Source organism: Manduca sexta, chromosome 27 (genome assembly GCF_014839805.1).
Source record: "Manduca sexta isolate Smith_Timp_Sample1 chromosome 27, JHU_Msex_v1.0, whole genome shotgun sequence".
Classification (NCBI taxonomy): domain Eukaryota; kingdom Metazoa; phylum Arthropoda; class Insecta; order Lepidoptera; family Sphingidae; genus Manduca; species Manduca sexta.
The window spans coordinates 11,094,524-11,117,057 of NC_051141.1; the positions used below are offsets into that span (position 1 = coordinate 11,094,524).

The following is a 22,534-nucleotide window of genomic DNA, read 5'->3' on the forward strand; positions in this document are numbered from 1 at the left end:
TCCGCTCCCGAGTCACTGCCGCTGCGGTCCCAATCCAACAGTTTGCCGAACACCTTTTCGAACAATAATTATTGTTTAGGACAAAGTACAAAGTTGCAAATTCTTGCGCAATTATGAATAGTGATTTATAAGTTTATTTATTTGTAAACGTAATTAAATCAAATTTATTTATCAAACAAGTAGGTAATTAAATTAAACAGTGATTCTGATATGTAGCAGCTTCGTCAATCTATGAAAGTATAAAAAAGTGAACACCAGGTGTTGATAATAGAAATATCAATAGTATTAGTATAATAGGGCCTCGGTGGCGTAGTTGTATTTCACGTCCGGTACAATAGCGCTCTGAGGTCCTGGGTTCGAATCCCGGGTCGGGCAAAGTGATATTTGGGTTTTTCTGCTCAGTATCAGCCCGGAGTCTGGAATTTGTGCCCGATATGGCGATAGGCTCGCCCCCTATCACATCATGGGACGGAACATACTTGGCGAAAAGTGGGTGCCATAGTTGCGCCTCTGCATACCCCTTCGGGGATAAAATGCGTGATGTTATGTATGTATGTATGTATGTAGTATAATAGGTTATAAGCACCTGTGACGTTAGCAGCCGGAAAACTCTTAAGGTGTCAGCCTCGGAAAGGTCATGCAGCACGCCTGCGTTAGTGCAGGCGGCGCTGGCGAGCGGCGCCGGCGCACTCAGCACTCGCACCTGGCGCACACGCACCGCTGCTTCAGGGCCACGCAGCTCGCACCGGACGCGAAGCGATGCACTCGCTACCCCTATAGATTACGACATCGAGCACACACTCCGAATTCGTATGCAAACCATAATGTGAGCGCACGTCACGCTACAGCATATTTTCACTTTCCACCCCACAACGATAACAATTCGTTTCAAATTGAGCATAGACATATAAAAGAAAATTTAAAATTTTATTTTATAACTTAGTATTATAATAATTAAGTGTCATTTCGTGTATGAAATCCAGCGTGATATCGCACTCATAAAAAAACAGGGGCATAAAAGTATTTTACTAATAACTATATAAACATACTTGGCAAAGTATAGTAGATCCAAGCGGCCGTCTTGGGATCTACTTCGATATCCCTACATGTGGATCATGTCGCTCGAACCACTGCTATACAAGAACGAAACCAGCAGAGTCTTGTTCTAGAACAAAACGAATACAAACTATAAACTAATTTCTTAAACACAGATAGTTTATATTCAACATTATTGTCAGTTTCTAAATGTGGCCGATATTTTATGAACTAATATTCGGTACTTAAAGTCTTTGTACCGCACAGTAACGTTTTTTATAGTTTGTTCAACTTACGACTGTGTCTCTTGTATTATCAATGTGCACGCATATGATATGAGGGCGATCGTTGTTAGTCCCGCCCGGGTACGACACTTGTATCCATTTGGCCTTGTTCCTGTCTTCGTCTCCTGACTCCCAGAAAGTCTCTGTGCTGCCGTCTGTAAGTGAACCGGCCATGCCTTGTCGCGATGACACCGAGATGTCGCACCAACCAGTCACGTCTTGGCAACTCCATACATAGCTCTCCTACAAAATGAAATGATGCGTGTGATTCACAAGTTTTGATATTTGATTCTGGTATTGGCGGCTTGTAAATCAACAAGGATTTATGAAGTTCATATATGTATGCCAGTGTGGGATCATTAAACCCACATTGGTTAAAATTTATAATACATATATAAATAAAACATTAACAGCAATATAAATACTATCGATTAAATGTTACAACTTTAATTGAAATTTTTCTATAATAAAACACATCAGAAATTTAACAATCTTTATTCCGCATGATAGATTTTTATTACTTTGAATGACGAGACGAGCTTGCCGTACACCTGATGGTAAGCGATACGACCACCCATAAACAGTAGAAACACCATCCCAATACCTTAAATTTCAACAATATTGTACGATATTCCGCTGCGCTCGCCATCCTAAGACATGAGATGTTAAGTCTTTTTATGACCAGTAGTTACACTCACCACAATGTCTTTCAAACCGGAACAAAACAGTGGTTACACACTGCTGCTTGGCGGCAGAAATAGACATTGCGGTGGTACCTATCCCGGCTGACTCTCACATATGAGAGATCTAGCATCAGTGATTCTAACGAATTCCAATAGATTAGAACTACAATACCTTATTAAGAAAGCTATGGAAGCTCTCGTGCAGAGCGCACATTACGCCTTCTTCGTAAGCTCCGTCTTCGGGATGAGACAATATCTTACTGATGACGCTGAACACTTGGGAGCTATCCGAATGCAGCGTTAACAAATCACGTTGTGTTTATGTTAGTTATAAACATGCATGTGCTCAGGGTAATTTGACAAATAAAAAAAAACAATAGCATAAACTAGTTGATCTCAGAATTAGCCGTTATGTCTGGAGCACAATAAATGTTAGTCGTACAAATGTAGTGTTCTGAAATATAACATACGAAACTAAAATTTCACTCAAGATTCAAGAACAAAATATTATTTTGTTGCATTGTAGTTAAAAAACTGCGACATCTTGTATTTAAAAATAGGAAGTTGTAATTTCAGAGTATAGTAAATCAAATATATAACAGATATCGAAAGATTAACGATGGAGAATACTTGTTTTGGAAGGATTTTGGGTGATATTAATTATGATTTTATACACGGCTATTCCGTGTTTAATCAGACCGTTTTAAAGAAGGCCACCGTGCATGGTCTTGTCATAGGCCAAACTACTGATTTGTTGCAAAATTACGAAGAATACCTATGTTATTTTGTTCTTTACGCTTAAAGTGGCATAAAATTTATTGTTGCATACCTTAAATCCTCAAGGTAAAAAGTAACTATTATTTTTGTTTTGTGTTTCTCTAAATTCATAAATGACTAAAATCTATATATATAAAAATGAATTGCTGTTCGTTAGTCTCGCTAAAACTCGAGAACGGCTGAACGGATTTATCTTATCTTGGTCTTGAATTATTCGTGGAGGTCTAGGGAAGATTTAAAAGGTGAGAAAAATTCGAATAATTGCCGGGAAAATCCTCAAAACAGCATTTTTCTATTTCCCATACAAACGTTTTCTAACTAATACGTAGAGTCAATTTGAGCTTTATTGCTATTGTATAAAGTTCACTGTTGTCTAAGCAATGTAGGTGTGTTCCTAACATCAAAGCAGTGTGCGTTGGAGCACAGAATATAATAATGTAATGTCGCGTTCTGAAACTCAACAAAAGTGATATCGCGGACCCGACTAAATTCGAACAGTCACAAAATTTAATATATCATTAGTTATTTGGTTGGCTTCACGATATTATTTCTTTTGTTTTACTTTAAAATGCATGTTTTCGTTATGGACAATTTTTGAGCTACTTTTGCATATCTATACTTATAATAAATCTGTAGAGAGGTCAATTCTGTACATGAAATATATTTCCAAAATAACTGGGGGTGATTATTAAAATTTTTGTCTGTCTGTCTGTATAACCGTTATAGAAACAAAAACTACTCGACGGATTTTAACTTAACTTGGTACAATTATTTTTCATACTCCTGAGCTGGTTATAGTATACTTTTCATCACGCTACAATTAATAGGAGCATAGCAGTGATGGAAAATGTTGGGAAAAAGGGGAGAAGTTACTCCATTTTTAAGCTTCCGTCATTTCGTGTGCAACCTTAATGGTTAAAAGTTCCTTCGATTTCACCAGGATCCCATCATCAGACCCTGACCGGACAATCGGACCACCTGCATACCACCATAAATTAAAAAAACATCCCGACAAATTGAGCACCTTCTCCATTTTTGAAACCCGAAATCCACGCGGGCGAAGCTGCGGGCGGAAGCTAGTACAATATAAAAATAGCTAACCGGTGCAAAAACGCTCGGTCATGCGGCGAGTAGTGCAGCGCCCAACAGCGCACCGCCTGCAGGCCGGCGGCGCTGGCTGCGAGCAGAGACGGTGCTAACGCGCTCACCGACCCCAGGAACGCGTGGAAAGCTGCGCGCGCGCCTCGGGCCGATGTACCACCCGGACAGATCGCTGACGAGGACGCCGTCGGGGTCGATATACGAGCATTTTCGTTACCGACAGGCTGATTATAACAGGTACTTCAATTATTATCATTTTAAGTTAGTTTAAGTAAGTTAAGTTTAGTTGAGCTAAAATCGGTATCGCATAAGAACTCAAATTATTGTATCGACACATAGTCAAAATTTGATCAGCTGAGCTGCCGAACAATAGCATAAATTAGAAACCTCGCGTACTCTAAAATTACAATTTTTGGATATAAAAGAAAACTGACCTTAAAACTGATCAAATCGTTTACCTCTTTAGCTTCATCGAGAAGCATCTGAGGAGGCGCGATGCGCGAGTACTTATCAAGCGCAGCGCAAAACCACCACATAACATCATGTACGCACGTTATCTGCGTGGCTGATCGAAGCAGCCAATTTAACGCCTGTAAATCAAGTTAATGCAATTCTTTCAAAACAAGCTTTATATTAAGGCTTGCCGTTTATATTCCGGCGTTAGCAAATAAACGTTTATATAATTAAAGCCAAATCATTTATGTTATAAACTAAACAAAACACCCCTAAACGATTTATATCGTATTATGTTATGTATAAATATTGTTACCTCGAAAGCGTATTGACGAACAGCGTTTATGCGTATAGTTGCGTCCATCTTTTGTCTGTAAGCCTGTAATTCTCTCTTCGACAGTACGAAAGAGAACACTGGATTGTTGATTAAAGCCTCGAGATCTAGACGAGGCGGCTCGAATGCAGACACTGAACACCCGGCAGCCATGTCGCCGCAGTTCACTAGCCGCTGCAGCGCTGCACTAGGCTGCGCTAGAAGTGACGACCCTGCGCCTGCGCACAAATTTGAGATTTCGACTCTTTTTTCCTACAACGCTCACCTTCCAATTTACGTTCAAACTAGCGCATTTCATGGGTATTATCTCCGATGTCATACCACTCAATGTATCTTGCTCTTCCAGAAGTGAGATCGGTTCGAGCGTTGGCTGCGCAGCGTTGACAAGATCGCGATCACCCGCCTGGCCCATCGACACCGAGCGGTGAACCCGCGGCCACTGCGACCCACTTGGCTCCGTTGCGTACGTGGTCTGCTACAAATATTATGTACTTTAGATATTCATAGTAGTTTATTCATAAGATTCTTACATCTGATACATCACATAAACATTATATTCGAAAGTATACCGTCTGACTACCTATGTGTACTTGTGTTAATAAGTTTTGTTATTCATCAATAATTATTAAAATTATTAATCATTAAAGAGCGGCGATAGCTTAGTTGGGTGTGGAACGGACTGCTAAGACGAATGTCCGCAGGTTCAAATCCCAAGGGTAAACACCACTGACTTTTCTAAAATCATGTGTGTATTCTTTGTGAATTTATCGTTCGCTTTAACAGTGAAGGAAAACATCGTGAGGAAACCTGTACATTTGAGAAGTTCTCTATAGGAATTTCGAATGTGTGTGAAGTCTACCAATCCGCACTAGGTCAGAGTGATGGACTAAGGCCTAATCCCTCTCAGTAGTAAAGGAGACCCGTGCTCAGCAGTGGGCAAGTATATAATACAGGGCTGATATTATTATTATTAATTATTATAATTCACCCGCATAATGCAATGGGCCAAGAACCACCCGATAGCGCAACTATGCGAAGTCTAAATATTCTTTGCATAAAATACATTTCGATAACAGATAATACTGGCAACGATTTCTAAAGCCTAAGTAACATCATAACACTTGCCAGGGGTGCAACAGGCGGTGGGGGTGGTCGGCCTAGGGAGTGGTATCGCGCTGTTGTTTCAGTGACGTTCGTTCGAGGAGCGGCTCCCAAGGATGCAAGGCACTGGAACGGAGGCGCAGGCTGCCACACGCTGCCCGGCGGCGTGGGAGGGCTGCGAGATGCGCTCTCATGCCATGGCGATGATGTTAACGGTTCTACCACAACAACAATATAAGACTAAAAAGGTACTGCTATACCAATTTAAAACTTATTTTGAATTATTTTGAACATCTTAAATATACATACATCGTCTATATCGATAGTCTGTTATAACGTTTGTCATATATCATTGGAACAATAAAAGTTATATTCTCGATATTTACCAGAGTTGTTGAGTGGCCCCAATTCGAGTAGAAACAGAGCGTTTTCCTTGACGACGTGATGATCGACCTCCATGTTATTCTCAATGCGATCATACGGTGCGTCTGACATTGTCTTGCTCTTGAGTTTTGCGCATGATGCCGCTTTTAAGCCCTTATCGCGGCACTTTTCGCAGTATAAGTACCACAGTTGATGAACTGGTTAAGAATTTTAATTAATCAACTTTTTAATTATAATATTTAGAGGTTGATATTTAAAGCTGGCGCGACGCGCGTATAACACATTCATATTTTTAACATAATATGTAGTGTCTGATACAAACATTCCATAACAACGCATTACTCGTGCATCATCAAAATAAATAAAATAAACCGTGTTGTTGAGTTTACTTTTGTAAATTCATTAATTTAAAAACTATTAAAATATTGTATTGTGCTTTTGTTCGCAGTCACCTTGAATATTGCTCACAAGTATGGAATCCTACGTATAACCTCTACATTAATCGTATTGAAGGTATACAAAGAAAGTTTGTGAGGTACTCATAATATCGGTCTAGGACATACTTACCCGATTACATAAGTCGTTGCAAAAAATACCACATGCTTCCTTTATACGAGCGAAGGCGCATAGCCGACTTGTACTACCTTCTCAGTATAACAAGCGGAGCAGTAGACTGTCCGGAGTTGCTAAGTCGGATTGCGTGCTCCGTCAGCTTTATTAAGAGGACCTACACTACTGTATGTACAATCAGCCACCACTGCTTACCGACAGAACTCCTTTACCGTTAGAGCTAGCAGATCATTTAACGCAGTGGCGTCGGATGTGGACGTGGATCTGTTCACCACGAGCACCACAAAACTAAATAAAATATTGAGCGACCGTTTTTTCATCTAGTTTTCTCTCTCCATTACTCTTAGTCCCTTCTAATTGTATAGCATGTACTTACTGTCTACCATTTTCTTTTATTATTTTAATGTTATTTATCTATACATGGAAACTTGTAATTGGCCTTCTATTATATATATTTTTTTTCTTACTACCTGTGTATATTAGCTGTAAGGTTTCTAAATAAATAAAAAAAAAATACAATTACAATAATATGAAACATTTCTTTAAGATACTGTTTAAAATTGTATAGATGTGAGTATTATGAACGTGCCTTCAGTTAACGAACCTACATTGTACATGTATGTTCTACATAGATGTCTAACACGAGGTATACTTCTGTGCATAGCTATACTTTGACAGTGAAAGTTATTGATTGTGGGTGGGTGTGGTGCTTCCCATTAAGTCAATTTGTAGATCAAACAAAGTATTTCTCATAAAGTTCATCGCCGTCTGCCTTACAGTGTGTATAATGTATATATATGTATATTGGAGTAAATACTACTGCCTTGTGCAAGTTGTCCGCAGGCGGTGGCGGGCGTGTCGACGGGCGCGGGCGTGTCTGCGCGGCGGTAGACGCCGGCGCGGTCGTACCCGCGCGTGGTGGGCCCGCGGCACCCGGCGTGCGAGTGTCGCATGTGCGCCGCCAGTGGGGGCGACACGCTGCTGCCGGCGCACAGCTCGCAACGCACTGGACAAAAACTTATTTATTACTATATCCAACTGCTGACAGTTACTACGTAATATGCGGGAATGTATACCAACACCACTGTCATTCAGCGTAATATTTTTTGTTTTAATACAGCAATAAGGAAGACCCTGTGTTCTTTTTAATTTTGGTTTCACATAATGACATTAAGTTTAAATTCAATCATGGTGAAATTCATTGTTGATTATTTAAAAAAATAAAAGGTTTATTGGAATTTTCCAGGTCTTCAACGCATATCTATAATAACTAAAATATTCAAGATGGCGAACAATTTTGCCAAATATTTTTGTATTTGATCAAGATTACGTTTTTGGTTGAAATTCTTTTAGCCGAAACATCGTATAGTAAACGTAATTTTCATACATAGTGCCTAATATGCTGTTTTGTTATGGGAGGGTAGTTTGGGCTTTATAATATAATTTTCATGCTATTATACAACATTAACTACTAGGAAAATCTTTACAAAATATAGATGCGCCATTGCCGCACAGTATATTCTCATATATTACTATGGATCCACCCAATTATCTCCAACTATCATGGTCAAAACGTTACGTAATTCTAGTAATAACTGATTTATTAACAATACTGGAAAGAAAAACAAATTTGAATTCCTGAAGTATTCTACAAAATAATACATCATATAAAAATTCGTATGTATTATTGCGCTGTTCGCTGCTACACACGGTGACGTCATTTCGCGATCGCATTTTATTTTTTACTAGCTTTTGCCCGCGGCTCCGCCCGCGTTATACAGTTGTTCGGGCTAAAGTTTTCCGTTATAACAGTCACTCTATATTTTTCCGGGAGTCTATGTTCTTTCCTGGGTCTCAAACTGTCTCCATACCAAATTTCATCTTAATACTATGGGTAGTTTTTGAGTTTAACACGTTCAGGCAGACAGATGCAGCGGGGGACTTTGTTTATAATATATTTTTGTAGAACTTTTTAAGAGGAACAATCCCGCCATACATTATTGTTGCATAACTTTAATCCTTTACGCAGCGCACGCAACCAAAGCTCTCAAAACTAATAAATTTTCCCCGTTTTTGCAACATGTTTCGTTACTCCACCGCTCGTATTGGTCATAGCGTGATGCCAAAATATATAGCCTATAGCACTCCGGGAACATAGGCCTATCCAACACAAAAAAAAAATTTTGGTTTGATCCGGTAGTTCCTGAGATTAGTCATTACTGCTCCGCTCCTATTGGGCATAGAGTGATGATATATATATATAGCCTATAAGCACTCCACGGACCAAGGGCTATCCAACATAAAAATATTTTTCAGTTTTAACCGGAAGTTCCTGAGATTAGCGCGTTCAAACAAACAAACAAACTCTTCAGTTTTCTATAATAGTATAGATTTGACACATGTTCAAAGTTGAATAGCTTAATAATTTTCATAGTTTATTCAAGATATTCAAATTATTATTTTACCGTTAATGTAATTCTATAATGTTACTATTTAGAATAGAGGAAACGGATCTCGTGTTAAAGGAAACTTCCATATTTAATGTAAGAAGATACGGCAAGACAATATCTGTAGGAAGAAGACACTTAATACAAGTATTTTAATAAAAATTTAAGAAACTCCACACTTAAGTAAATATTTAAAATAATAATATGTATTAATATGACAACGGGCGAGTAAAGTGAATAAATATTATGTTATAGTTGAAGTATTGCGAATTTTTTATAAGCAAATTATACCTGAATAAGGCGATTTGTAATAAGTTGATGTTTTCCAATCCCTCTTCTTCCGAATGCCACTTGTCGATCGTATGTCTTCATTTTCATTTCTCTCGGTTATATCTTTTCGAAACCTAAAATTTATAATATAAAGAGAAATACAGATATTAAATTTTTTACAACTATACGTTTCTATAAGAAAAAAGTATCCCATAGTTATTAACTCTCGGGCAGTCAAAGGTTCGCAGTTATACGCTTGGTAAGGATACACACCGACGTTTTGAGTCCTAGTATACAATATGTTGAAGAACACTTTCTGTCTTCTTAACAAATAACAATACTAATACAGCAATAATTATACCTAATATGTATGATATAATAAAAATAAAGCATCACACTTACTTGTCCGTAACAGAGGCGAACTGATCAGCATCGTACAGAGCGTCCCACAGCGCGACGAGCGCGCGCATGGCAGGCGGCAGCACGTTCACCACCGTGGACGATGTACCTGGACAACATCGCGGCTAGTGTTTTATACGCAAAGAATAGACAGAAGAGTTCATCACGTAAAGCAAAACTTCAGTGTCCTCTTACTTCTTAAGAATAAATGCCGGATTTTCGTATGGAGAAATTAGTCAGAAGAGTCCCAACAATATTGGGGTTGGAAACTACTTACGTATGGTAAAGAGAACATTTATTTTTACTTAATTACAAAAATATTTTTTGTATAGGATTTACTGGTTCAAGGACATATTAAAGAGAATAGTTTTATGAGTCTATTAACAATTACTTCGTTATAACATTAAAATAGTAGAAAAGGAACAATGGTAATTACTTGCAGTACTGGTGTGCGGTTGCGACTGCGCGAAAGTACTAGCCTCATGTTGTGACTCAGCCATAGAACTATCCTTAGGTTGCGACTTCACTGGGGTTCCAGTCTGCATTTGCGTCTGCGCTGAGGCACTGTCATGTGGTTGTGCCTGCTCTGTGGCACTAGTTTTCGGTTTAGCCTGCGCCAGTGCGCTAGTTTGAGGTTGTGACTGCGGTGGAGCACTAGTCTGCGGCTTCGAATGCGCCGGGGAACTACTCTCGGGTTTTGACTGCGCCGAATCGCTAGCCTGCGGTTTCAAATGCGCCGAGGAACTAGGATCCGGCTTTGACTGCGCCAGAGGACCCTGTAGTTTCGAATGCGCTGGGGAACTAGTATCCGGTTTTAACTGTGCTGGAGCAGCCTGTGGTTTCGAATGTGCTGGGGAACTAGTATCTAGCTTTGACTGCGCCGGAGCAGTAGTCTGTGGTTTCAAATGCGCTGGGGAACCAGTATCCAATTTTGACTGCGCCGGAGCACTATCCTTTGGTTTCGAATGTGCTGGGGAACTAGTATCCAGTTTTGACTGCGCTGAAGCACTAGCTTGTGGTTTCGAATGTGCCGGGGAAGCAGTTTCCGATTTTGACTGCGCCAGAGCTTTAGCTTGTGGTTTGGACTGTGTCGAGTCACTATCATGCGGTTGCGACTGCGTCATTGCATTAGCTCCCGGTTGCGACTGTGTCGGAGCTCTAGCTTCTAATTGCGACTGCGTCAGACCAGTAGCTTCTGGTGCTGACTGCGTTGGAGCACTAGTCTGAGCTTGCGAATGCGCCGAAGCACTAGCATGTGGTTCCTCCTCTCGTATCGGCGCATCAAGATCGGTTTTGCGCATACGACTCGTAGTAGCTTCTACACCCGAACGAGTCAACGATTCTAGTGTGGAAGGGTGTATACGCAGGTATTGTCCTGTTAGAAAAAATACAGTATTTTAGCAACAAAAAAATAAAGTTTATATTCTTAAACTTTTTTCACAATATTCAATCAATATAAAAAAATTTAAATGTTTTGTAAATATCTGAAAATAACTAATTTAGTATTAGTTTAAGTATTTGAACTTCAACGTGAACAAATAGAAACAATAAAAAAAAATCACGTCGAATTGATAACCTCCTCCTTTTTTTAAAGTCGGTTAAAAACGAAACTATATCGTTTATATCATTTACCTGCATTGGACACTTCAACGGAGTGTCGCTGGTGTCGCGGCGGCTGAACGTCATGCGGTTGTCGCGTCACAACGCGTGCACCCTGCTTGGGCAGCTGCGGGTGGAACTTGAGGAATGCAGCACACGCTATGGCATCGTGGACTATGCCTGCAGACAGCAACCAAATTTAAAAGAATCCATATCAATAAGCATATTACTCAGAGCGTCTCAAAATATATATACTTAATTCACCTTCATGCCACAAAAGAGCTGCGAATATGGCGCGCAGGCACTCAGCCTGTGTTGGACTGATTGCGTGTTTCTTAGGCAGAGGGGCGTGGGCGCTGGGCGGGCGGGCAGGGGGGAGCGAGGCTGCACGCTTATAGTATGCGTTTCGAGGAAAGCGCTCCCGAGCAGCGGTCTTCGTGCTTACCAGGCCTTCATTCTAAAATACGAATTAAATATTTATATCCAGAACGTATTCAATTTTTCACGTCACTGTGAATGTACTTATCTGTTTAGTCGATATTATAAAATGAATTTGCACGCTCAATTATAGATTGACCATAATCAAAAAGTTTTTTTTTTTTGGAAAAAGAAAAAAGTGTTTTCACAGTCCTACCTTATAAAACGGCATATAACTAGGTAAAAAACATAATAACAAAGAAATTGTGTAACTTGCAAAAAGTTTATGATAACTATTGATATAAAAAAAAATTATGAATTTTGTTTCATTTAAAACATGTTAATAGGATTAAAAATTATTTTGATGAGTTATTTCTCTACGTAAAAGATAGGCAAAACAAATACATTATAGATTTTTTTCATCTGTGTTATAAAACAGTTATATACCTGTAAAATAACCAAGAAGCCTTTATCATTTATTTTGCACAGATATCTAAGAACTATGTAAAGCTTAATTGTGACGTTTCCTACGTGATGCAAGTAATTTTACATCATTTCGAACTCCTCGTGGAGCACATGTAAGTTAAAACATTTGTATAAAAACCTTCGAGGTAGCAGTGAAAAAATGTACGCGTGAGACGGCTTCGTCGGCGGCGCTGTCGGGCGAAGTCTGCGTGCCGGTTTGCGCAAGGCGACTGCCGGTCTTGTTTTCAGCCACATCGATTGTCGTTTCTACTTGGCCTTCTTCAGCTACTTCCTGTGACTCCGGTACAATCTCCGTCTACCGGACAAACAACAATGTAAGACGCTTTTTGTACAATAATGTCATATGCACGAGACTATCCTCTCTAACTTAATTCTTAAGACTGATTCGCTGATAACTGTAAGGCAGGAGCAAAAATCCATTATAAAATTACAAAAACACGTAAATGCGTCGATTGGATGTTCACAAAATCTATTGTGAATTCAAATAAATTAAGAATCTAATAACACGCGATTCCGAGCATGGTACAGCACCGTACAAATGCTATCTATAGCAACATATTGTTGCTCTTTATTTATGTATTTATTTATTATTTTAAACTCTAGTTAACTATAGTATAAAATTCACTGGTTTGATAGATCTGCTAATATAACGAAACTCATGCATCTCTGTTAATTTATTAGAAACTAACAGTGGCGAAGGGTGAAAATTTTCAAAAGGTAACCCGAGGAAATATATTTTATTCTACAATTATCATGTAATACGCTGTTCACAATAAATGAAAATCAGTAAAATATCATAATACATAATAATTTCCTTCTAACATAAACATTATGTCTAAACTCTAAATTTAACAATCACATATTTTGAACATAGGTACTTATCTAAAAGAGCCCAACAAAAATTAATAACCCACACTATACACAAACACTAATTATACATTCTAAATTATTAAAAAATTTCGCGCCAATGGCCCAAAATTAAGCCGCAAATTCTCGGGTTACCCTGAAGTACACATACACGCACGCACACATGTATTTTTACGTCACTTCCAAAAAATTAGACAAAGACACCGCGCTGCGAGTGAAAGAGACAACAATATCGTGAGGAAAGCTATCCGCGGCCGGGTTCACTTCGAACACTATAAGGCGCGAGCACTGCGCGCGAGTTACGATTTTACAAATTGATTATAATATGAACTATGTACCGTAATCGATGAAGTATTGATTTAATGGAATAAGTATAAGATGACTTGTTTCAATATACTATTATTATTCCAGTTATATAATTATGTCTTTCATTTATTATTTTAATTAATTTACAAAAGGTAACCCGGTAGGAATCGGCTTGTATGGACGCTTCGCCACTGGAAACTAAATAGATAGGTAGTAACTGGACAAACGTTGTCTCACCTCGAGTATAGTGTTGACGTCTCTATAATTGTCACTACAACGTTGTTTGCTCGCTGACCACCATTCTTCACTATTGCCGTTGCTGCGTCGTTGTATCCTTCTGAAACAAACGTGGAACGTCTTTTATATGCGTGTTTGTTAATCTTAATACCAAGGATTGTGTACATAATGCAAAATGCCGTAATAGGTAATAGTAACGTCAGATTTAAATATACTATTCCAACTTAATTTTCTTTCCGATCCCGAGAATAAACCAATCAATATAATTTTGTAAGGCGGTAAAATAATCAAAACACATCTAAAATGTCGGGAATATGTATCATAGTTAAGATTGTATAAAATGTTATTTTATTATCAGCTAAGTCGTTTTTGAATGACCAGAGAAGGGGGAGGAGTGTTTGTGCTATTGGAAATGTCATTCGCCATACATAATACAACGGGACGCTGACAATTCACGTAGGTTTTCGGTCGGGCTGGCACATACAAGCTGTAGATGTTTATATCGTGGGTTGACTACCATAGAAAACTTATTATTCAAAACAAGAATTACTTCGTGGATTGAGAAGAACTCATTTCATTGCTGCCGGTCCTGGCCCGCTTGATCGGCACGAAGCCAAACGGGAACGTCGCCTCCGACAGGTCAATCTGCAAGCCACATCAACATTCATTACACGATTATTGTCCACAAATACTATCTATATATAGTTTTAATATTCAAAGAAGTGAAAATGAAATATAAGCAAATATGACGTATCTACATTGCACTTACTAATGTTTCTATTTAAGTCACTTTAAATTGTGTTCGATAATTTTTACCGAACCAAAATAAAATAATTAACTGAACTTTTTTGTTAGTATAATATTAGATCTTTATACATACACAATCATATTACATAATGCTTTAAAATATCAGAGTAATGACACTTATAATAAATACGTACTTCTGTGAGACGGTCGCAATTCGGTAAAGCGAATTTGCTGTCATCAGCACAAGTCACTTCTGAAAACAAACACAATGAAAGAAAATAAGTATATTTTCATTCATCCCAGAAAACCTTTCACGCGAAGCTGCAAAGCAAAAGGCAGTCTTTAAAAAATGCCTTTTTACGAGTGAAACACTTTGTCGAATTTTAATCTTGAAATCTACTTACTGCACATGTATTTTTTCAAATACGATTTTTATTCCCTTCGATATAAAAAAAATAAATAAAAAAAGAAATGAAAATTTACACGGGGTTTTTGTATTAGCAAAACATAATTCTATTAGTCCCATCATAACGTGACGTCTAACCATACCGTAGAGATGTAAAAAATACAACTTGATACGTCTATGCGATCTAAGAAAAAGTATTGACAGAAGGACAAACGAACAACAAAGTGATCCTACAAGGGTTCCTTTACAGGTACAAAGCCCTAAAGTCACAATATTGTTACTAAATACTACTTTTCAATGGATATATTAGTTACTCTGTCTAAAAAAAGTTTCTGTGACGGTAATTCGGAAACCATTTTTTTTTATTACACTCTTTAATATTTTTAACAATTAATATTTTTGAGGTTTCTTAATTTAGTTTGTGACGTTGCTTACCATGCATCTGATATCAGTGGCCAACATATATCGTGAATTCACACTGACTGGTAAAAATGGCATGCCGTTTATCTAGTTTTAGTTGTGTAATTTTTTGTCATATTCTATGACGTAAAATAGTGCAGTAAAAATATTAAAAAGTACACGCATAAGAGCTATTATATGATAATGTAATTTGGCTCGTACCTTCTGTTACAGATGGAATGTCATCGCTGGAAGGAACCCACGAGGCGATATCGCCGGTTAGATCACCAAAACCACTCCACATACCGGCGCATTCGTCCCAAAAACACGAACAAAGTTTCCATAATGATATAGTATCCCACATTTTCTGTTTGCAAGGATAAGCAGAGGTGTTGTCACATACTCATTCCGCCAGCTATGTAAGGTGCCATGTAATGGAGGGCGAGCATATTAATACATATATTAAATCAGTGACATGTAATTGGTGCAATCATGAAAACCGATACAGCATACACCAACTTAATACCCGTATTGGAGAATCCAAAGTTTCCATACTGCATATCACATTCTTCACGATGTTGCCTTTGTAATATTAGCTTTCGCATAACTTCAGATCTAAGGGTATGTAAGTTAAACAAGTTGTAGGGTTTCAACTCCATCTATGCAATATTAAAATATGTGGTTTGTCTAGTGCATGTAATATACATATTTTGCACTGGTTAACTCACGTATTGAATTTTCTTTAAAGCTCGCCAACGGTCTCACAATATATTTTAGGGTATTTTTGCAGCGGTATTTACATACAATCATGTAAAATAATCTTTCATTTGTTCTTGGTAGGCAAAAGCTTAAAAACAACGATTATGTCGGGTCATACAGGTAACAAAGTACGTAGTAAGTAGTGTAGTGTGGTAGTTAACTATTGACCAAAATATCGTACACATCTATCTACAGTCGAACTTGTCGTACTTGTTGTAAGCTTTTAAGTATATGACAGAGTACCTGAGGGCTGGTGGGCTCGAGAGGTAATAGCAGCGCCTTGTCGAGGTGTCGGTGGTACTGTAGGCACCACGCCACGGCGCAGTCGTCCGCGAACGCGCGCGTCGCATCCGGCCCCAGACGGACCCATGTGCCGTCCTTGTTAACCACCTTCAAGCACATTAAGTATTTTTTAACACGTGAATTTTCGTTATTTCTTTGAAAAAATGTATGACTTTATTTATCGACTAAAATCATTTATAGCTATTCATTACACCGAATAAATGTTGTGTGTAACAATAGATAAAAAAAAACCTAATTTAAGCTGAAATGCTTATTGCCCACGTTATCGTACTACTAACGAACTAATTAAATTCAATTACAACTCGGAAGAATGTTCACGATTGTTACGTCACTAATTGAATTAGTAGAGTATATTGAAAAATCTGGTAAATGAACACAGCACGAGTGCAAAAGTTACCAGACGTGCAGAAATAACCGTTCCTGTGTCGTTACATAGTAGTTGAAGATAACCGGCTCGTACTCTAGTAGGATTTCCATATTTAGCTTGCAAAAGTAGCGCAAAGCGATGTCGATGCTGACACCTGCATTTGTACGTTTACCCTTATTTGATTTTAAAAAATATTCATAATTAGATTTGTCGCTGAAAATAATTATTATACCTTATGCAAAGGTATTTCGCCATTTGGGACAGATGTGGTTTAAATGAGGTCCTGAGTATAATAATATAAATTTCATACATCGTAAAGATTATTCGAGACAATACCTACTTAGTTTGGAATTAAGACGTGACAAGTTTCATTAATGATGTACCTCTTCAACGAATTCAATAGTCTCTCCGGGCGGCACTCGGCCAATCTCCTCCGCTTGCAAGCTCGGGCTGGCCCTCACTCGCAGCCCCGCACTGAACAGCGTGATGGAGCGACGCAGCTTGACGGAGCAGACGACGGCGCCGCTCCGCAAGCTTGCAAGCTACGTTCCGCTTGCCCTTCGGTTACCACTTCTGCCACTTCTATTGTCAACTCCTGGGAAATTAAGGATATTATTCATTTTCTATTTCATAGACAATTGAGACCACAATATCCTCGAAGTAGTATCAATAGCTCATCCCGATACCTACATAAACACAAGCGTTTTAAAATTTTATGATCAAAATTGAATATTTAAATGGTTTCGCTAAATATTAAAGTGCCCGCAAACGATATGCTATAAATCATTAAATAGATTTATTACTGTGCACCTCAGGGTAGGTAATAAAGGTAAACAATTATAACAGAAACACAATAATTATGTCATATCTTCAGGCATTGTATTTAAACTAAACTCTTAACAACACATTTGCATCCGACACGGAATGACAAAGATTATGCGTTTCTGACCAATGCGTTCTGACCACCATGATATATGTTGCCGAGACCTGGACGTTCACATGCGATGTTTTGCACAAAATGGGTGTCACAAAAAGGGCTATAGAATGATCTATGCTTGGCATTAAATTAAAAGATCAAATCCCTAACAATGAAATCCGACGACGAACAAAAGTTCGAGATATACGATTACGATTCGCTATGGAACTCAAATGGCGTTGGGCAGAACATGTAGCTAGACGACGCGATGACAGGAAGAGTAAGAATTGAGTGGTGGCTAAGACAAGGCAAGCATAGCGTAGGCCGTTCAGCGGCAAGATGGGTGGACGACACTGTAAGGATCGTGGGTGGAACCTAGATGCGATGGGCTCGAGACCGAAAAAGATTGCATGATATAAGAGTCCTATACCTAGCAATGGGAGTCTACAGGTTGTGGATTACTATTTAGTATAATCTATTTCACCAGCAAATTTTAAACAACTCCTAAACAATTGCTGTGTGTTTGAAATCATAAATAATAAGTGAGTACCTGTGGCACGGGCAAGTCGTCCAGCATGCACCTGAAGATGTAGACGCCAGGCGCGCGCGGCGTCCACGCGGCGGCGTACGAGCCGTCTGGCTGCACGCGCACCGTCAGCCGCTCCACCGGCACGCACCCGTTGATCACGAACGCAGACGTGCTCGGACATGACTCGCCCCATCTGCCGCTCGCTAGACGCAATTCCTCAAACGAGAAGTTCTGGTATGCCTGACGATGGTATAGCTTGTGATTAGAAACAGTTTGTCTTATTTACCTTAAAGGAGCATGCTCATCCGAGTATGGAAGTCCATCCCGAATAATAACATTTTTAATAATACTGAAAATTACTTGATTGTAAGTAACGCAAATAATATGAGTCCAACGTCCCAACCCTAACCTATTCTATACTTGAGTTTTTTTAATCCGGCGGAATAATTTAATAACTGTAAATACGACAATATTGCCAGTTGAACCTTAGTGCTGAGCCTATCGATAAAAAGGAAAGGTTTTAGTATATTTTGTGCGGACTTCAAAATATTTTATTATTGTCAAGTACACGGTCCTGTGTTATATAAACGTTTCCAAAACTCTTATAAGTTTCTATGCATTATTAAGTTCAAACCTACAATAATATCATTCTTCATTCCTTGGAATCAAATCGATCAGATCATTTTCACGAATGCAAATGCGCGATATTATTAACCGATAATAATAATGCGTGGCGCCAAGTTTGGGGTGACATTAATAGATTAACGTATATTGAATATTTATATATTTACAATGAACCTGTAAATTTCCAAACGTACCATTAAAAATGTCGATGATTAAAATTCTTGTAGATACCTCTGGCAACACTTCAGTTATTAAATTTCTACGCCGATTTAAGAGTCGACTATAATATCAGCTAGTCTCTTGCAGAACGAATCATAATCAGAAAATATTTTACAACCATTTTTGCATCAGTATATATATACACCTTCTGGCTAATTACTTATACTCATTATTCATTTTCAGTTTATTTTTCTGTCAAAATGAGTTCAATACGTAGAAATTAATATTTCCTTGTTTAGTTTATGCTCCGACTGTTCCGACGTCGCTTTATATTATATTATTAAGTATTTAATAAAAGGTGGAATGTATCAAAAAAAATTGAGGCACCAATAGATATTAAAAACAGTACAACAAAGGAATTCTTGCATGCTTCCTCTTGTATTTTCCGCGCAACTTGAGAACTGCATTACACTATTAAAAATTCTTGGAATACCTTTCGTACATGTAAACAACATTGGCGAAGATTCTTTATAACCCGATACCCGTCGGTATCCATGTCATGTTGTATGTAGAATATAATTTATCATTGGAATGATTTGCAGACCGCATTTGTGCATATTAGTACAAACCTATATGTTGTGTCGGCTTCCCTGTCGGAAGACTTCATCCTTCGCCAGTGCTAAACAATTTAATGGCTTAAAAAGTACAGTAAAAGCTACCTTCATCATCGATATCGCTTGGAAGCTCATGGTTTCCTTGAGGGTTGGCTGGTAGGGCGCGTCGGGGATGGGCTCGTGTTCATACGCCGCTAGCGTCGCGCGGCTTGGCCGCGGTGCACTCTCCTCTAATCTTTGTACGACCACCTGGCGGACAAATAACATGACAATTTGTTGTACTAACAAAAATGTTTAAATACTAATACGTATACTTATTATCGTAATATCGAACAATTGAAGAAGGGTTAAAACAACATAAAACATATTTTAATAAAATTTTGAATTCGAGTAATGTTCCATTATTGACTAGTCACTATCATGTCAGAACGTTTGTTTGTTTAATATAGTAGCTCGACGTCACATCCTAAGATACACACATCGTCGTTGCAACTCGGTCAGTCTGATTTCCGCTACACATCGCTTTACACGTCACCTGATCTTAAGCTTCATGCAATATTAGAATTTTGTCTCAAAGAAATTTGATGTCTCTTTCCACTACTGAATTTTCGAAAATTTTATAATGGTAGGTATTCGATATTTTATTATCGATATTATGTCACCGTTTTAGGGCCATTTAGTTTACACTTAATGAAACTTTCCAATGTCACAACGTTACAACCAACTTATTAACTTGAAATTCGATAGAAACTGTTCAAAGGTTTATCAATATAAACAGTTACAGTGACATCTACTAAGAAAGAAAAACATTAATTAAACAACTGATACATAATGAACAAGTTAACTCATTTATCTACGCAATAAATATATTCAAACATCCTATTTTTTTACTCAATAATGCTCTAATGAAAGCAAATGGTTAGGTATCTACTTGATGTTGAGAAAGTCTTATTTCATTATGGTCAGTGTGAACAATGTAAATCGTCCATGTATTATTGTAATATGGTACATGTTACAAAATGTAGAGCATACAGCGAGTGGTGACAGCCGACCGGTACCAAAATCCGCTGAGCTATTTCGCTTACACGTCCAGTTTATGAAAACATTACAAACCTGATTGGGTTTCACAACCCACTCGTGATATTTACACAGCACGGGGCTTTATATATTATTAGAATAGATTTAAAATGTTTCGTGTTTTAAATCCTTAACTTGTAACACATAATCTTTTCATTGTAATTAGTTACAGATGATGACAGATAGTTGTAAATATTTAACACAACTAACCGCAAAACATGACTTATTCAATTTGTATAAAGAAATCAAAATCAAGACTGGAAAAAACACTTTTCACGACACAAGACGGTGGAGGTTAAAACATGCCTTGCCTTGTTAAAAATCACGATGTGGAAGGTTGGGGATAGGCAACGTAGAAGTGTTCAAACTCTTTGAGAAGAACACTAAGGGCAAATTTGGAGTATAATATACTAATATTATAGTAGTAGCATAATATACTATATAATATAATATACTCCAAATTTGCCCAATCTACTACTTGTTTAGCAATACCTCCTGATATTCATTAGTACGTCATGTTACCCTCGAGTGCACAGACGCAAAGTAAAAATAATTATTATGCTTGCTCATCAACTATGTGTAAAGTTTCAACTTTCAACAATAAGCTTTTAATATCATGAACAGCTGACGCTATGACATAAATCTAATCGGTAAAAGTTTTATAAACGGTACACAGTGAACATCGTACATGAAATTGCATTTATTTCAACTATGACGTATAAATTCACTCTACCAGAAAGAAATACTCAGAAATGATATCAAACAGCTTCACTAATCCAATCCGCGATGTTATGAAGATAACAAAAACTATACAATAAACTGACGAGAACATTATTTTGGAGGAATTGATATAATTAGAGGATACTTTTCGATGTGGACTTAGTAATCTTCACTTAGTACGGATTTACAAAGTGTACCTACGACTGAATTGAAACCAAAGCTTTGGTATATTCCCTGCTATTCACCAAATGCCGAAACAGTCTCAATTGAATAGCGAACACAAGCCGGCGGTCAGTCCAACGCCCACCCGCCCCAGCCACAGTTAGAGACATTTATTAGGCTTTGATTAGTATGACGGCACCACGCCCAACGTCGGGGTTTCAATATGGCAACAGCGATGGACAATCATTGGACCTCAGACGGATTTCGATTACGATTAGTATCGATATTCCACCACCAGATTGTAATTGAAGAATGAATATATATCTAAGTTCTTAGCAGTTCAACTTTATTAACATTATGCCAAAACGTATCATACACGAATAAAGAATATTTTCGCAAACTATTCCGGTTTAAATTTTGCGATTTTTTGGTCACTTTGTAGATTAGTGCTAATATGCAGTGTATATGAGTGTATTTCTGTCTGAAAGTGTGATGTTGTCGCCCGTACGAATTCTCTTAGAGTAGTATTATTGGCATTAAATATTGCCACGTCTACTTTATATTTGAGTATTGTACATTATTTCGGGTAATAAAAGTCAATACTTTATGAAAACGTACACAAAAATACTTTATTTAGTATGATTTGATTCCCTAGGATTTAATTTTCATTTAACATACTGAAAAATATTGGCCGTAAGAAATTTTGCATAAAAAAGCAACAAATTATAATACAAAATAGCAGCAAGTATTTAATAAAATTTTAAATGTCGTTAGCGGCTACGTCAGTAGTTATAAATTATTTTCTATAATCAATAGTAAATAGCGAGACGACAGAAACCAAGCGCCATGGAATCTGGCAAAAAAATAATTTCTATCTTCTTATTAACTAAATATATTATATTGTAAATATGATTATGATGTTAATTAATGATAATTGTATGTAATTTTTGTCCTTTACCTAATGTCACTTAAATGGAAAAACAGAATAACATATTCTTTTTA

The 22,534-nt window shown here is 37.8% G+C and overlaps 2 protein-coding genes across 3 annotated transcripts; both read right to left on the reverse strand.

Annotated features, from left to right (window-relative positions):
• Window position 1: 1 nt before the first annotated feature.
• On the reverse strand, window positions 2–5,137 carry LOC119190869 (E3 ubiquitin-protein ligase MYCBP2-like). 2 transcript variants are annotated; one of them, XM_037444072.1, is made up of 8 exons: window positions 4,989–5,137; window positions 4,650–4,885; window positions 4,339–4,470; window positions 3,881–4,104; window positions 1,332–1,562; window positions 1,050–1,165; window positions 587–774; window positions 2–53 (listed from the first exon to the last, which is right to left on the reverse strand). In XM_037444072.1, exons 1-5 carry the CDS (start codon window positions 5,077–5,079, stop codon window positions 1,532–1,534), a joined length of 714 nt encoding a protein of 237 aa, XP_037299969.1. In that variant the 5' UTR covers window positions 5,080–5,137; the 3' UTR covers window positions 2–53; window positions 587–774; window positions 1,050–1,165; window positions 1,332–1,531. The 2 variants fall into 2 exon arrangements, with proteins under 2 accessions (XP_037299969.1, XP_037299968.1); XM_037444071.1 differs by lacking the exons at window positions 2–53; window positions 587–774; window positions 1,050–1,165; window positions 1,332–1,562 and adding an exon at window positions 2,077–2,286.
• A 625-nt stretch (window positions 5,138–5,762) lies between these two features.
• LOC119190886 (E3 ubiquitin-protein ligase MYCBP2-like) lies at window positions 5,763–15,666 on the reverse strand. Its single transcript, XM_037444151.1, has 13 exons — window positions 15,525–15,666; window positions 14,692–14,750; window positions 14,301–14,395; window positions 13,751–13,850; window positions 12,459–12,635; window positions 11,702–11,894; window positions 11,471–11,617; window positions 10,275–11,213; window positions 9,842–9,947; window positions 9,461–9,573; window positions 7,543–7,728; window positions 6,155–6,349; window positions 5,763–5,986 (listed from the first exon to the last, which is right to left on the reverse strand). Exons 1-13 carry the CDS (start codon window positions 15,664–15,666, stop codon window positions 5,763–5,765), a joined length of 2,676 nt encoding a protein of 891 aa, XP_037300048.1.
• Between the last annotated feature and the right edge of the window lie 6,868 nt (window positions 15,667–22,534).